The 14453-nt window shown below is 52.2% G+C and overlaps 1 protein-coding gene across 1 annotated transcript in view; it reads right to left on the reverse strand.

Moving 5' to 3' along the window:
• Nucleotides 1-1527: 1527 nt before the first annotated feature.
• The window catches only part of ZSWIM5 (zinc finger SWIM-type containing 5), a 97492-nt gene continuing 84566 nt past the window's right edge, over nucleotides 1528-14453 (reverse strand). The window contains exons 7-14 of the mRNA XM_053985352.1: nucleotides 12172-12318; nucleotides 9148-9285; nucleotides 8431-8691; nucleotides 7914-8049; nucleotides 6014-6171; nucleotides 3658-3821; nucleotides 3272-3353; nucleotides 1528-2852 (exon numbers count right to left, since the gene is read on the reverse strand). Coding sequence (XP_053841327.1) covers nucleotides 1990-2852; nucleotides 3272-3353; nucleotides 3658-3821; nucleotides 6014-6171; nucleotides 7914-8049; nucleotides 8431-8691; nucleotides 9148-9285; nucleotides 12172-12318 — 1949 coding nt within the window. The 3' untranslated portion in view covers nucleotides 1528-1989. The remainder of the gene's footprint in view (nucleotides 2853-3271; nucleotides 3354-3657; nucleotides 3822-6013; nucleotides 6172-7913; nucleotides 8050-8430; nucleotides 8692-9147; nucleotides 9286-12171; nucleotides 12319-14453) is intronic.

Consider the following 14453-nt stretch of genomic DNA (forward strand, 5'->3'; position numbering starts at 1 on the left):
CAGGACCATCCCCCTAGTCCTAGTGTGTTCCCCCATGCACACCTCCCCATCTCCTCTGATCCTCAGGGCCAAGCTTGCCTGGGGCTCAGCAAACCCTGCAAAAAGCAGCCCAGGAACCCTGAGTTACAACTCCTTGCCACCCCATTCCACGCTGCAGCACACTCACTGGTTCAGGTTGGTGGCAGGATGGATCAAGACACGGAGAAATGCTGATCTAGCTGGCGTGGATAGGGCTGTGTCTCCAGCATGGGCAAGGACCTGCTAACATTGTACATGGCAGGGAGCTGCACCCAGAAGCAAGTGGGGTGCCTTGTCCCTGCTCTGTCTCCCTCTTTGGGGCAGAGGAGCTGGCTACCACAGGGGGCTGAGACACTGCTCTGCACAAGTGTGGTGACACCCCCTGACTTCAGAGAAAGGCAGGAGAGACACAGGCAGTAACGTTCATCCCTTTTATTATTAAACATCAGATGAAGAGGTCGCACACACACATACACACACGCACGCAAAAAAAAAAAAAAAAAAAAGGGAAGAAAAAAAAGAGAGACTGGTTGAAGACCGCTATTTCGGTGGCGACACAGACCGAGTACAATTGGGTTCCTGGCCAGAGCGCGGACACAAGTCACTTGCCAAAAAATTAAACCAGACAGCAGATAACTAGCGCACGTCCTCTAACTACAAGTCATCATCCAGACTGGCCCTGGCCCCCCCAGCCCTCCCAACCTGCTGGCAAAGAAATGAACCAAAACTGAAGAGCCACCAGCCCGGGGCGGAAATGTGCCCCCAGCACCAGGTAAGCAGGGAAGGGCCGAGCGTCAGCTGCACCACGGAGCTGGGAACGTGCAGAAGGTGACGCGGCTGCCCCTCCCTCCCCCAAAGCCGGCAGCCCTGGTGCCCGCGCCCAGGCACTCACACCCTGCACCTGCCCTGTGATGGGCTGAGTCCTCCATCGCCAGCATCTGCGTGTGTCCGAGTGAGCATCGCCCCAAGTTCCTTCCTTTGCTGGGCTGTTGCTCCTCCGTCCGTCTGTCCGTCCGTCTGTCCCAGGGCTGTGAGTTGAGTAGATGTTCGCCTCCCCCCCACACCCTTCTTGCTGCTGACGATGCCATGGGAACCTGAGAAATGTTCGTGTGCCTCCTCCTCTTTTTGTCTGTGGTTTTGTGTGGGTTTTTTAAATAATAGTTTTAATAATAATAACAATAATAATAATAATAGCAATAATAAAAATAATCGCCCCAGCCCACAACAATTTCAAGTATCCCCCAAATAAAAGACAGAATTATAAATAATTATAACTTTACAATTTAATAATTGACACATATACTATAGTATTTACAGTATCATAAATGCTTTTTTTTTGTGTTACTTTTAGTAAGCAATCCCTGAGAACAGTTACTTTTACTTGTTTTTATTGAAGTATCTTCACAAATAGAGGAGTTTGCATGTCTCGGGCGGGCGGGAGAAGCGCTCTGCAAAGCCATCGCTTTTGGTGACGCATGAGGTTCTAGTGTCGCAGGTTTCTTTGCTTGTTTTTCCTTTTTTTTTTTTTTTTTTTTTTTTTTTGTTTCATTAAATTCCCCACATAATTTTAAAGATTTTTCACTTTGCAACCTTCGTATCCCTCCAGCGACCATGTCCTTCAGGAAAGAGGTATTAGATTTCCAGGTTAGCTTTTGGTATTGGCAAGGGAGGGCAGGGGGCTGAGTAAACCATCCTTTTTCCCCATGGTTGCCTTTTGGTTTGTGCCCAAGGAATCTCTGGATCCTCTCAGTGTGTGAAATGGTTAAATCCAAGAAAGAGTAACACTAAAAGAAAAAAAAAAAAGAAAAAAAAAAAAGAAAAAAAAAACAAAACAAAACAAAAAAACAGAAGACCAGAACAGAACAGCCTCTGCCGATGGGGGGAAGCTGATCTCCACTTTCCTTCCTTCTTCTCTCCCAAGTCCCCGTGCTGCGGCCAGACCCTGCCAGTGCGCATGGCAGGAGCCGGGGCTCACCCAAACCGTTCTCGCACCAGCAGCATCAGTTTTTTCTTGCCTTTGTAGATTTGTTTAAGATTGTCAATGAATTGGGCGAACTGTATGTGCCCGTCCTGTGCCAGGAGGAAGGTCTCCCTGGCCTTGCTGAGGAACTCGATGAACTCCCCATAGTGCCGTGGGCTGATGTGGGTGAGCCGGGAGTGGGTGGTGTTGATGTAGGCGCTTATCGTCGCGTCCAGCAGCTGCCGCAGGGGGGCTTTGTCAGTGGACATCAGCTTCCCCGAGTTCCTGCGCCCAGGGATGCCGGCCAGCCCTGGTGCTGTCATGGTGCAGCGGCGAAGGATGTCCGAGAGCACTGTGGCACAGTGCACGCTCTTCACCACCAGCGGGATGATGGCTGCCAGCTCGTTTTTGCCCAGAGAGTGGCTCAAGGCGCAGGCCCAGAGCACATCATTGATGGCTGGGTGCGTGTCCTGGTTGTAGGCCAGGTTGAGATGTGTCATGGCCAATGAGGCCAGTTTGAAGGCTCGGAGTGGGTAGCCCCGGTGTTCCATGTAGCGGGCGATGGTGAAGAGTTGGGTGTAGGTCATGCCAGTGGAGGCGGCGTCAATGACGATCTGGTAGGCGGTCTCGAAGGCGATGTGGTCCTTCTCGCAGAGGGTCAGGGCAGACAGGGCGCAGTTCTGGGGGTCCTTCATGGCGCACTGCAGGGCCAGGGTGCGGGCACAGCTGGCTAGCTCTTCCCGCTGTGGGTAGTCCAGGCTCAGGCGCAGGATGGTGTTGTGGGACATCACTGTGGCCGCCACAATGCTGGTGGCTTCCGTGGGAGTGAACAGTGAGTACCAGCTCTGCAGGATGCTCACCAGGGCCCTCACTCCTGCAAGAAAACATTGGTGTCACAGCATATCCCTGGAACCTGACTCAGTTCATGGGGCTCCTCTGAGACCCAGAGACAGGGCAAAAACAGCCCACAGCAGTGCTGAGCTGCTGCCTCTGCCCCAAGAGGGACAAGGCAGAGGGGGACAGGCAGAGGCCAACCCACACTGCCATGCTGCAGGGCACAGAGACCACCACTGGCCTGGGCCAGGTACAGGGCACCTATCCAAGTCTCAAAACCAGCCACTGCTGCAGTCCCAACCCTGTCAACTGGTGCTCTGAGGTAAATTCAGTTACCCAAGAAGAAATGAGAGACTCAGGAGAACTCAGATGCTCAGGGGTAGGCATGACCCAAGGATCTCAATGCCCAACCCTGCTCCCACTGCATGCAGGCCAGATCCCCAGTGCACATGAACTCACCCACTTCAGTAGCGCACGTCACCAGCCACCTCACCATCTCCCGCCGCCGCCAGTTGAGCGTGGACAGGGTCATGCGCATCACCTGCGAGGCAAACTTGGGGTGACTGGCTGCCCTGCAGGCCTAGTGAGGCCACCCAACAGAGCAGTGCTCCCCAAAAATCCCTCTGGTTCAACTGGCTACCAACTACCTGGCACTGCCTCACCTCCACCCAAACCACAGTGAGCACAGGGGCTTCCCAGGGCTGAGGTCCCTTGCTCAGGACCACGAAGGGATCAATTTACTCCATCCACAGGGGACACACTGCTTGGTGGAAGACCATAAACAGCACGGCTGCCACAGCAAGAGGGGCAGAAGGGCCACCAGCATCCCCAGCATCATCGCGTACCTGGAGCCCCAGTTCCAGCGCCACATTGAGCAGTGTCGTGTCAGAGTTGCTGTCGGCTGGCGTAGCAATCTTGAATGCATCCTGAGCCAGCTTGAAGATCAAGGAGGAGGAGTGGATGTTTTTCTGGATGGCCTCCAGCACCGTGCGTAGGCGCAGCATGTCCCCTGAGAGCAAGCAAGAACGGTCAGATGGCTCAGGCACGCCCCCCAACTTGCCCTGGAGCCCCATCTCTTGCCTGCACCACAAGCTGAACAGTCCCTTCACCACAGCCAGCCCCTCTGGACACACACACAGAGGGACACACAGTGATGCTGGATCAGGCCCTGCAGTCCAGCAGTCTGAAGTGGAGCACCCTCCCCAGGAAGTGATATATCCTACAGCAAGCGTCCTCACTCAAGTTCATCCTCTCACAGAGAGGACAAACAAACCTGAGTGATCCCAGACATGTCCTGTCTTTAGCAGACATCTCCAGGCACCTGGATGTTCCACCCTGGCCTCAAGTTTGACAGCTGTACAGCAGCTTCTTCCCAGAAAAGGAGGGGCTTGGGGAAATGCCTAGTATTGAATGGCTGCAGAAACATCAGTCTTGATCCAGGAACATTAAGAAGAAGAGGAAAAGCTGTTTGCTGCGCACACACACTGTCTTGCCCAGCAAGTTCCTTTTGCAAGGCTGGGCTGGGGCTACCCAGACTTGTTGCACCTTGGCTCTGGATGTCCCAGGTCAAGCACACAGCACTCACAACTGAGACAGGCTGAGCTATCCCCAGAGAAGGGGGTTCATGGCACAATACCCAGTGGTGCTGCCGATCTCCTGCTACAGGAGGCTGTGGGTGCTAGGATATATGATGGCACCAGGAGACGGAGCAAGATCATGGAAGAGGGACACATCAAGGCATATTAATACCATGATCCTGCACCTAGCTTGGGAAATCCTCCTATCAGTGCCTATGGGACACAGTGTGGGGAGTGGAACCTTTCGGATGTGCACAGACCAGAGGTACTAACATGCCACATTAGGTTCCAGCTTTATTTCTAATCCTAGTCATAGACTGAGCAGATGAACCTCATGCAAAGACAACCAAATCATGCACAGCAGCGTGAAAAACTCAGTGCTGCACCTGGACAGACAGAGACATCTCGGGTGACTCATAGCTAAAGATATCACCTGCCACCCACCACAGCCGCCTGCACTGCCACCAAAATCCAAGCCTCCCTAAAATGGCTCAGAGGGGCATGGGCAAGAGAGGCTGCAGGATAACATTAGGACATGCTGCAGCAGGGGAGCACCTGAGGAAGGGGACAGTTGGAAAAACAAATGAAATCAAACAGCCCTACAATCCCAGCATAAAAATCTCATCCCATTAGGCACTGGAAGGGAGAAAAATACCTAAAGGATAAGCCAAGTACCAGCTCTTCATTTGAGCACTGCAAATTGGGCAGAACACCATCAGCCCTGGTAAAGCAGCCTAGAGGAGGAGGCTGGAAGGAGAGAAGAGGCTGCCAAGGCAGCAAGGCTGGAGCTTTCTGACAGCTCATTTCCCTTCCCTCTCACTGGGAAAGAAAAACATTCTCTGTCAGGCTGGCAGCACCAGGACATCAGAGGGCAGTGGTACCTGCTTGGCTCACTGACCCTCATGGGACACAAGACTCTTGCCATCCTGAAGGGGTCAGTTTCTGGTCAGGGGGATGTTTAATGAAAAGCCTGTGCTCACCTTCATATAGTGCCTGAGCAGAAACTGAAGAGGCCCAAGAGACCAGTGAGGTGTTTCACGAGCCCCTTGCAGCTGGGACCAAAGTGTCCTACCCAGCATTGCTGATTCCGTGTCCAACAAAAGCCAATTTTGCTTTGGTGCACAGGGAGGTCTTCTCCCTCCCACAGCCCATGCAGAATCATTACCACCGGGTGGAAGAGACAAAGCAGAGGTGAAAGGATAAACAGCTTCAAACTAAACCATGGCATGACCTCATGACATTCCTGGCAGGGATTGCTGGCCTGGCAGCTGTCTGTGCTGCAGGGCAGGCATGGTCCTGCATCACCTGGGCACTACCCAGGACCTGCAGCACCATGGCTGCAAGGCCTGTCTGAACCCCATTGGAAATTCCCATCCTGCCCCTGCTGGACCACGAACCCTGTGGGACAAGAATCCCAGAAACCCCAGATTCTCAAGGCCAGCTCATCATGCCCTGCCCACAGCAGGTTGCTAGTGGGACACCACTGGGGCCAGTGGGACACCCAACCAGTCTCTGCCAGTGGCAGCAGAAGCAAGAGCTCCCTCCTTTCTCCAGGGAAAACTCTTCCATGCTCTTGTGCACCACCATCCCATCAACCCGGTCCCAGAACTGCCCTGCCACCAACCTTTGGCTGCCGTGAGCATGGTGGAGGCGAGCTCGCACTGCTGTGACTCCAGGTGCCCCAGGGTGAACCAGCGCGGGTACCTGCTGGGGACCACCGAGACCAGGTGGTGAGGGTGAGTCACATCGCCGGATGGTGCCGTGGTCTCCAGGACGGGCAGCCTGAAAGGCAAGCAGGAGGAGTCAACATCAGACCCCAGCCCAGCCCCAGCTTCACCTCCTCTCCCTGAGGCGCTGCCAAGGCGAGGCAGGGGCTGCCTGCAGGCAGCTGCCTGCAGCAATGCCTTTGAACACATCCTGCTGCTGTGCACGTGTGGGGCTCCCGAGGCTGCGTGCTCAGCACATGGGCACAGGGATCAGTCTGACACTGACTTGAAAGGGGGGAGAAAGATCCATGGAGTGATTTATAAACTTGTAAGGAAAAGCACAGACCGCAGAGGAGAAAAAAAAAAAGGAAGAAAAAAAAGTAAAATCCCTCCTCCCCTCCTGCTCCTTTCATGTCAAAGCACCCGGGCAGAACTCCTGACTGTATCATCTGGTTCTTCTTAAAATGCTTGGTTATGATCAGAAGCAGCAGCACATTTCCTCAGGGCCTCTGCAGCCAGGTTAGGTTGCCTGTTTTTGTAGGCACATCCAAAAGCCTGGAAAACCCGGGGGAGAAGCAAGCCAAAAGAAGGGGAGAGGGATTCTCAAGTCACTAGCCATGGTGACAAATCCTAAACCCCTGAGTTGGTGCTGGTGTTGCTAACTTGACAGCTAGTTATGCAGGAGGGAAACTGCACCTGGGCATGAAGAGCATCCAAATGTCTCTGCTATCCTCACTTGCAGGCTTGAGGTAACCACAGGGCAGCAGAAGCCAAACTTTTCCAGCCCTGGACATAGATACCTCAAGGCAGGGAGTCCTAGCTGGGAGCAGGGGATGGGCACTAACAGATGGCATCCCTGGGGCCCTCAGTCCTGTTCAACGGCCAGAGGTCTCAGGTCTAGCAGGACATGGTGCTTTGGCACACCACAGAGGCCTTTGGCTGCTTATTAAGGCTGGTTGTCCTCCTGAGCAGCTCTTCTCAGAACAGGGGGATTTCAAACTTTCCCCCAGTGCTGGAGAGAGATGACCCATTTCACCAAGGAAATGTTGCAAAAAAGGTGATGCTCTGGGCCAGGACTTTTAATGGTGGTAGAGGGAGAGAGCACTGGGATGTTCTGGAGTTGACAATCCTCCAAGCAGTGACTTGTTTAGGAAATTCCAGCTTTTCCAACACCCATCCAGTCCCTGTCAAAACAGTGCAATACATGGGCTGATGTCTGAAGTGTGTCATAGACTGGGGAAAGAGGGCAGCTCTCAGCATCAGCTGTTTCCCCAGTTCCAGAGACAGAGATGGGTTTTAACGGAGAAGAGAGTTTAACTGTGTTCTCCACCTGGCTCTGTGACACCCTGGAGCCTGGGGCAAACCATCCACCCATCTGTGCGAGGATAACAGCCCTTGTTGCAGGCAGGGAGGGCAGCAGGGTGCCCAAGGCCTGGCAGACAGAAGGCAGATGACAATTGTGTGTGTGCCTGGGACCTGCTCTGGCAGAGGATGCCTGTCACAGGGACAGGCAGGTGGTGGTCCGGCCTGGAGCAAGGGGCTGGGTGGAGGGCTGGGCCAACAGACATTATTGGACCCATGCAAATCCGTACGAATGGAGTTTATAAACCAGGAATCTCACAAATAGAAAGCAGGAACCTCTTTGCACTGCTGCTGTGCCCAGTGGTCTTGCACACTGCAAAAGATCTCACAGACAGCAAGCTCCAAGCATGTCTCCACTCTCATCCCTGCTCTAAAGTTGCAAAGCATCCCAGCTTCCCAACAAGCATAGGAGAGAGGCAAAAAGGGGAGCAGAGACAGAATTAAACATGCACCAACCTCATGGCCCGCAAAGCCAGCTTGTATGCCAGGTCAGCATCATGGGGCAGCAGGGCAGAGAACAGGTATTTGGCAAAGGTGTGCATGGGGACGCTCTCCCGGTGGATGACTTCTCCCAGGCCGCTGAAGGGACCACCTAGGCAGAAGCAGAGCCCATCAGCCATAATTAGCACAGCAGGATCTGTGGCTGGGATTTGGACCACCCCAAAGCTCTGAGGATCTGCTGTTCAGTTCCCTGGCGTGTTACTCAAGTTGGATCCAGGGATGCTCTTTCCTTTTCTAAAAGAAAATACGAAACTGAAGCCATGTGCTCAGCACCCTTCTCCATATTGCCTCTGACTTGATCTTTTTCTAGGGATGCCAACAAACCCTTGCTTTGCCAGGTGATGGGGCAGAGCAGCCATCCTACAGGCTCTGCACCACATCCAGAGAGGAAGAAGCAGGATGTGCATAAATTTTGAAAATTACCAACACTTGGCTAAGACACAAAAGTCAGCTAGATGAGCCAAGTCCCCACCTTCTAGCAGCAAGATGCACTGCTTCCGCAGGGTCTGCACCAGCACCGGGTCCAGCTCCAGGTCCTGCAGCCGGGCAATGATCTGCTCCTCATTGCGGCACACCTTGTCTTGGGCATAGAGACCTTCAGGCATCACTCTCTGCTGACCCATCCCCATCAGGGCCACCTCTAAGGCCAGGGACAGGTAGGACTCGTCACCGTCTTGGCTGCCTGTCACAACGGGCACATGTTGATACACTGGCGGTTTGGAGTCCCCAGTGTCTGAAAGGAGGGAGAGGAGATGAAGTGGGGTTAGAAGAGTCTTCCCAGACAGCAGAATTATTGCAGAGAAAAATCTCTCACTTCAGAAGCAAGACCCATTCTTCCCTTCCTGCCTGCTTTCAGTTACCCAGGAATGACAGATGACTATCCCTGAGGCTTCACCCTCCCTTCCTGCTCTCACTAGGAGATGCAGGAGACCCAAGACACGTGCAACAGGGTGCACAGCTGACACCAGAGCCTTCCCATGGACCTGCTCTCCTCTGGCTGCAAACCCTGGGGCTGAGAAAACTCTATTTCTCTCTCCTCACTACCTTCCCTGTCTGCACTGCAGCTCTGCCCTGGTGCTCCTGCCAAGGCAGAGAGGGGGGGACTCAGAGTCCAGGTGCCCAGAGCCCCAGATCTGCACCCACCTCAGCCACAGACACCAGAAAGGGATTCAGGAGAAGCACTTGGTACCTGAAATTTCAAGGCAATTTTCCTCTTCTAATCTACAAGCTTCGGTCAGGGTGAGAAAGAGGCAGCCGATGGGGTTCAGAGGGTGGCCTACCCAGCCCTCCAGGTTGGTGATGGTTGTTGCTCCTCGCTGCAGCAGCTCTGGATAAAATAGAACAGGATGATGGTAAAAGTAAGGAATTTAAAGACAAGTTCTGCACCCAGAGAGGCTTCTGAGACCAGAGGATTTTTTTTTATCCCACAACTTGCATCACAGGGACCTCTAGGGCCAACTCTGGCATGGTAGCTCACAAGGGCAAGGAGGAACCACTCTGCACAGACAACTGAGGGAGCAGGAACACACACACTAAGGCCATATAAGATGCAGTGACTCATTCTCTGTTCCAAGAGGACATGAGGGTCTGTAGAGTCCGAAAGATAAGGTCTATAATGCCAGACCTGCAGCTTATGGACTGATTTGCATTGCTAGCCTGAATGTTTTGGAACACAAGCAGAAATTTCTCCTGAGATGACAAAGACTCCCAGTGATTCTTAAAATTTCATCTTTTGGTGATCTCAAGCTGGCTGAGCTGGCAAGGACCAAGAATCGCTGACCTTCAGCAGCACTGCAGTAACTGACCCCAGCTCCCTGCCAATTGCAACTGCAAAAGGAAGAACACTGGGCTTGTCTCCTGGTACATTGACTCAGGAAATGCAAGGTGGAAGTAGCACACACAGCCAGTTACTGCTGCTCTGCAGTCAGGCAGCTCTTCTTTAATGCAGGCAGCACTTGCCTGGGCAACCCTTACAGGCAACCAGACACAGCAACAGTGGGAACAAGAACATTCCTACTGCAGCAGCCTGAAGACAGCATGTGGGCAGCTCTGTCCTCAGCATGTGGGTATCAACTCAGCTTTGCTCAAGTAACTCAGTTTGTCTTCCTAGGACATGAGCAGTCCCCTGCAGTGCTGCCCACCCTCCACCTCTGCCACTCTGAATGGGGCAGCACAACTCTTACAGAATCACTAGGCTGGAAGAGACCTCCAAGATCATTGAGCCTAACCCATGCCCTAACACCTCAACTAAACCATGGCACTGAATGCCACATCCAGTCTTCTCCTAAACACATCCAGGATGGTGACTCCACCACCTCCCCGGGCAGACCATTCCAGTACTTTATCACCCTTTCATAAAAAACTTATTCCTAATATCCAACCTGTATTCCCTTGGCACAGCTTAAAACCATGTCCTCTTGTTCTGTCAGTTGCTGCCTGGAGAAAGAGACCAACCTCCACCTGACTACAACCACTCTTCAGGAAGTTGTAGAGAGTGGTAAGGTCACCCCTGAGTCTCCTCCAGGCTAAACACCCCCAGCTTCCTCAGTCATTCCTCACAGGGCTTGTGTTCCAAGCCCCTCACCAGCCTCGTTGCCTCCTCTGGATGCGCTCAAGCATCTCAACGTCCTTCCTGAACTGAGGGCCCAGAACTGGAGGTGGCCTCACCAATGCTGAGTACAGGGGAAGAATTACCTCCCTGCTCCTGCTGGCCACACTATTCCTGATACAGGCCAGGTGCCATTGGCCTTCTTGGCCACCTGGGCACACTGCTGGCTCACGTTCAGTCAGCTGTTGACCAGTACCCCCAGGTCCCTTTCTGCCTGGGCACTGTCCAACCACACCGTCCCCAGCCTATAATGCTGCAGGGGGTTATTGTGGCCAAAATGCAAGACTTGGCACTTGAACTTATTAAACTTCATCTTATTGGACTCTGTTCATCCATCCGACCATTCCAAGTCTCTCTGCAGAGCTCTCCTACCTTCCAACAGATCGATACACGCTCCCAGCTTAGTGTCTTCTGCAAATTTAGTAATGAAAGACTCAATCCCCTCACCCATGTAATCAATAAAAATATTGAACAGAGCTGGCCCCAGCACAGACCCCTGAGGGACACCACTGGTGACTGGCCACCAGCTGGATGCTGCACCATTCACCACCACTCTGGGCCAGCCTTCCAGCCAGTTCCTAACCCAGCGAAGAGTGCTCCTGTCCAAGCCATGGCTGCCAGCTTTTCCAGGAGTGTGCTGTGGGAGACTGTCAAAGGCCTTGCTGAAGTCCAGGTACACAACACCCACAGCCTTTCCTGCATCCACCAGGCAGGTCACCTGGTCATAAAAGGAGGCCAGGTTGGTCAAACATGACCTACCCCTCCTAAACTCCTGCTGGCTGGGTCTGATACCCTGGCCATCCTATAAGTGCTGCATGATTACACTCAATGTAAGCTGTTCTATTACCTTACCAGGCACTGAGGTCAGGCTAACTGGCCTATAATTACCAGGATCCTCCTTCCCACCCTTTTTTTGAATGGGCATCACACTGGCCAGCTTCCAGTCATCTGGAACCTCACCAGTGAGCCAGGGCTGCTGGTAAATGATGGAGAGCGGCTTGGGAAGTTCATCTGCCAGCTCCCTCATCACCCTGGGATGGATCCCATCTGGTCCCATGGATTTTTGAACATCCAAGCAGCTCAGCAGGTCTCTGACTGCCTCCTCCTGGATAACAGGGGGACCATTCTGCTCCCTGACACCATCTACCAGCCCAGGAGGACAGCTGTCCTGTGGACAAGCTGTCTTCCCACTAAAGACTGAGGCAAAGAAGGTGTTAAGCACTTCTGCCTTCTCCTCATCTGCAGTTACTGAGCTCCCTCCCACATCCAGGAGGCTGGTTTTACCCTTCCTTTTGCTCTTAATATATTTGTTAAAACATTTCTTATTATCCTTTACAAAAGCTGCCAAATTAAGTTCAAAGTGAGCTTTGGTATCTCAAATTTTTTTCCTACATGCCCTAGCAACCCCTTGTAAATACTTCCTGAGAGACCTGACCCTCCTCCCAAAGATGATACATCCTCTTTTTATTCCTAAGTTCCTTCAAAACATCGTTGCCCAATCCAGGCTGGATGTTTGCCTCGTCAAAGTGGAAAAGACTTTTCCAACCAACTGAGATACCCCTGGCCAGATGTCACAAGAAACTTGTTGCATAGCTCTACTCATACCTTTCTTCTGATGCTTATATATTTCCAGCTGCCTTTGCTGCTGCAGTCGCAGGGTGTTGATTATGGCAACAGTCAGTCGGAGAGCTTCTCTGGGATAACCGTGGGAGCGCAGCGCATCCACCCGAGCACAGGCAGTCGGGACGTGTTCTGCAAGGCAAGGAACAGGGGGCATGGCTGAACCAGAGGAGCACAGGCATTGACTCATGGGGCATCTTGTACTCGTGTTCCCCACACCTGAGCGAAACTCCTGCTTCCAGTCTTGAATTCATCCCTTTCTCCCTGCTCCTGGAAAGGATACCTACCAGGAATACTAACAGGACTGCTGCCACATTCAACCCACAGCAGCCACGTCAGTACCTAAATCCCCACCTCCGCAGAGCTTATCTAATGGAAGCACTTCCAACACACCATTGCTGTAATACGACAGCTCCAACACAGGCTGTTACAACCCTGCCACTCATTTCTCCTAAAATCTGCATGGCTTATCTCGATTTCTCTCACTGCTCTCAGGGCACAGGTGTGAGGCTGGGCATCCAGCACTGTGCTGGGGGCACTGCCAGACTTGGGGTGATGCTTTGAACTGGCTCCTTAACACCTCCATGGAGTGAGCTCTGCAGACATCCTGTCTCTTCTGCAGTTCTCCTACCTGGTGTTTTATTATTAGGAACAGTTGCATGAAACCCCCTCCCAAGACTCACAGCTGCTTAGGAATTCATCTGCTCCTGCTGCTTATTGCTCACCTGAAATCACAAGCAACTGTGGAGAGGATTATGACTGAGTGAGAAATTAGCAGGAGCAGATGACATGACATGCTGCATAACAAGCAGCACAAATCCCATTTTCTTTCAAAATGTTCTACCAAGGGGAGAAAAAAACTCAGGCAAACACAGATGATCTGAAGTTATCATAGAGGGATAATTTCTATTCTTGGAAATTCAGAAAGCTCTGGAAATGCAGACAACCTCCTCCACAAATGGGGTATCCACATCCCAAAGGTCACCCACAAGGAATACAAGAGGAAAAGATTTCAGAACAAACACATATGTAAAAGAGCTTCTTGTTGCTCCCTCTATTCATTTGCTAAATGGATGAAATATTCATCTTCTCACTGAATTCATCACTGGAAGTTGCTGACAAATCACCCTCCTCTCCCAGCACTGAGTCCCTGAAGAGGTGCCAAGAAAGCAAAAGCGCAAAATCCAAAAATCATGGCAAATACATCAGAAAAATAACATGCACCAAAACAGCTGGGGAAAAGAGTTCACCAGAACCCAGATTAGGCTCAGGAGAGGGGAGCTGTGGCCACCTCATCCCTTCTAGATGGAGTCCATGGGTGCACTAACCTACCACTGCTGCCTGTGGCTGAGTGGAAAGGGGACCTCCTGCCTGCAGCTGCTCACAACTCTTCCCAGAGCAGAAATAACCTCTCCTGCTCCAGCTAAGGGGTACCAATGGCCTACATATGGGCCCTTCCTATCTCCTGGCATTAACAGCAACTTAGTGCCTGCTACTCCAGAAACTACATCTCTAGACAACTTTAAATATTCTCTTTCCTGGTGGCAGCTTCTGGAGTGGACAACAGTGCAGTGGTGGGCTTTGACCTGTTCTGTGTTCATACATTCAACTCTTGGACTGCAGGGGCTAAGTATTCCCCCTTCCTGTAGGTGGGTAGGGACTTGTGTCTCATTTTGGGGTCGGTCTGAGGACTGACAGCCACAGCAGGTTCCCCCCCAGGCCCTCCATGTCACTCGTTCTCATCTCAGACAAGGAACTGTCGAGGGTCCACAGATCTGCCTGGAGTTATGACTTTGCAGGAGAGAATTTGTGTGGCTTGAAGTACCTGGGCTAAAAGTCTGCAACACAGGAAGCATCTGGGCTTGCCTGGCCCAGTACACCTTAAGCTCCCACAAGGCTTAATTGTACTGACTGCTAATTGCCTTTAAGGGAAGACTAACAAGAAGGGGAGAGCAGGAAAGAGAAAATCCAGAGGATACAGCTGTGCTTTGCAGTCAATTTTCAAGAGACTTTAAGTGTCCAGACCCCCTGTACTGGTGACAGTGAGAGGTTGCTCTGGGGACAGCTAAACACTGGCAGGATGAAAAGGGATATGATGAGCTTGGTCCAAACTGCCCAAGAGAAGGCCAGAATGTAAACAAATGTGGAGATTGCTCTAAGGACTGTGGCTGGGGTGTGGGTGGGCATTGAATTCTTCTGCTCCCCCCACTCCTCCGGCTAAGGGTCAGGGTAGCAATTTCAGTCTAGGATGCAGAAACTTGCAAGGA

This window comes from Vidua macroura, chromosome 9 (assembly GCF_024509145.1).
Source record: "Vidua macroura isolate BioBank_ID:100142 chromosome 9, ASM2450914v1, whole genome shotgun sequence".
Classification (NCBI taxonomy): Eukaryota; Metazoa; Chordata; class Aves; order Passeriformes; family Viduidae; genus Vidua; species Vidua macroura.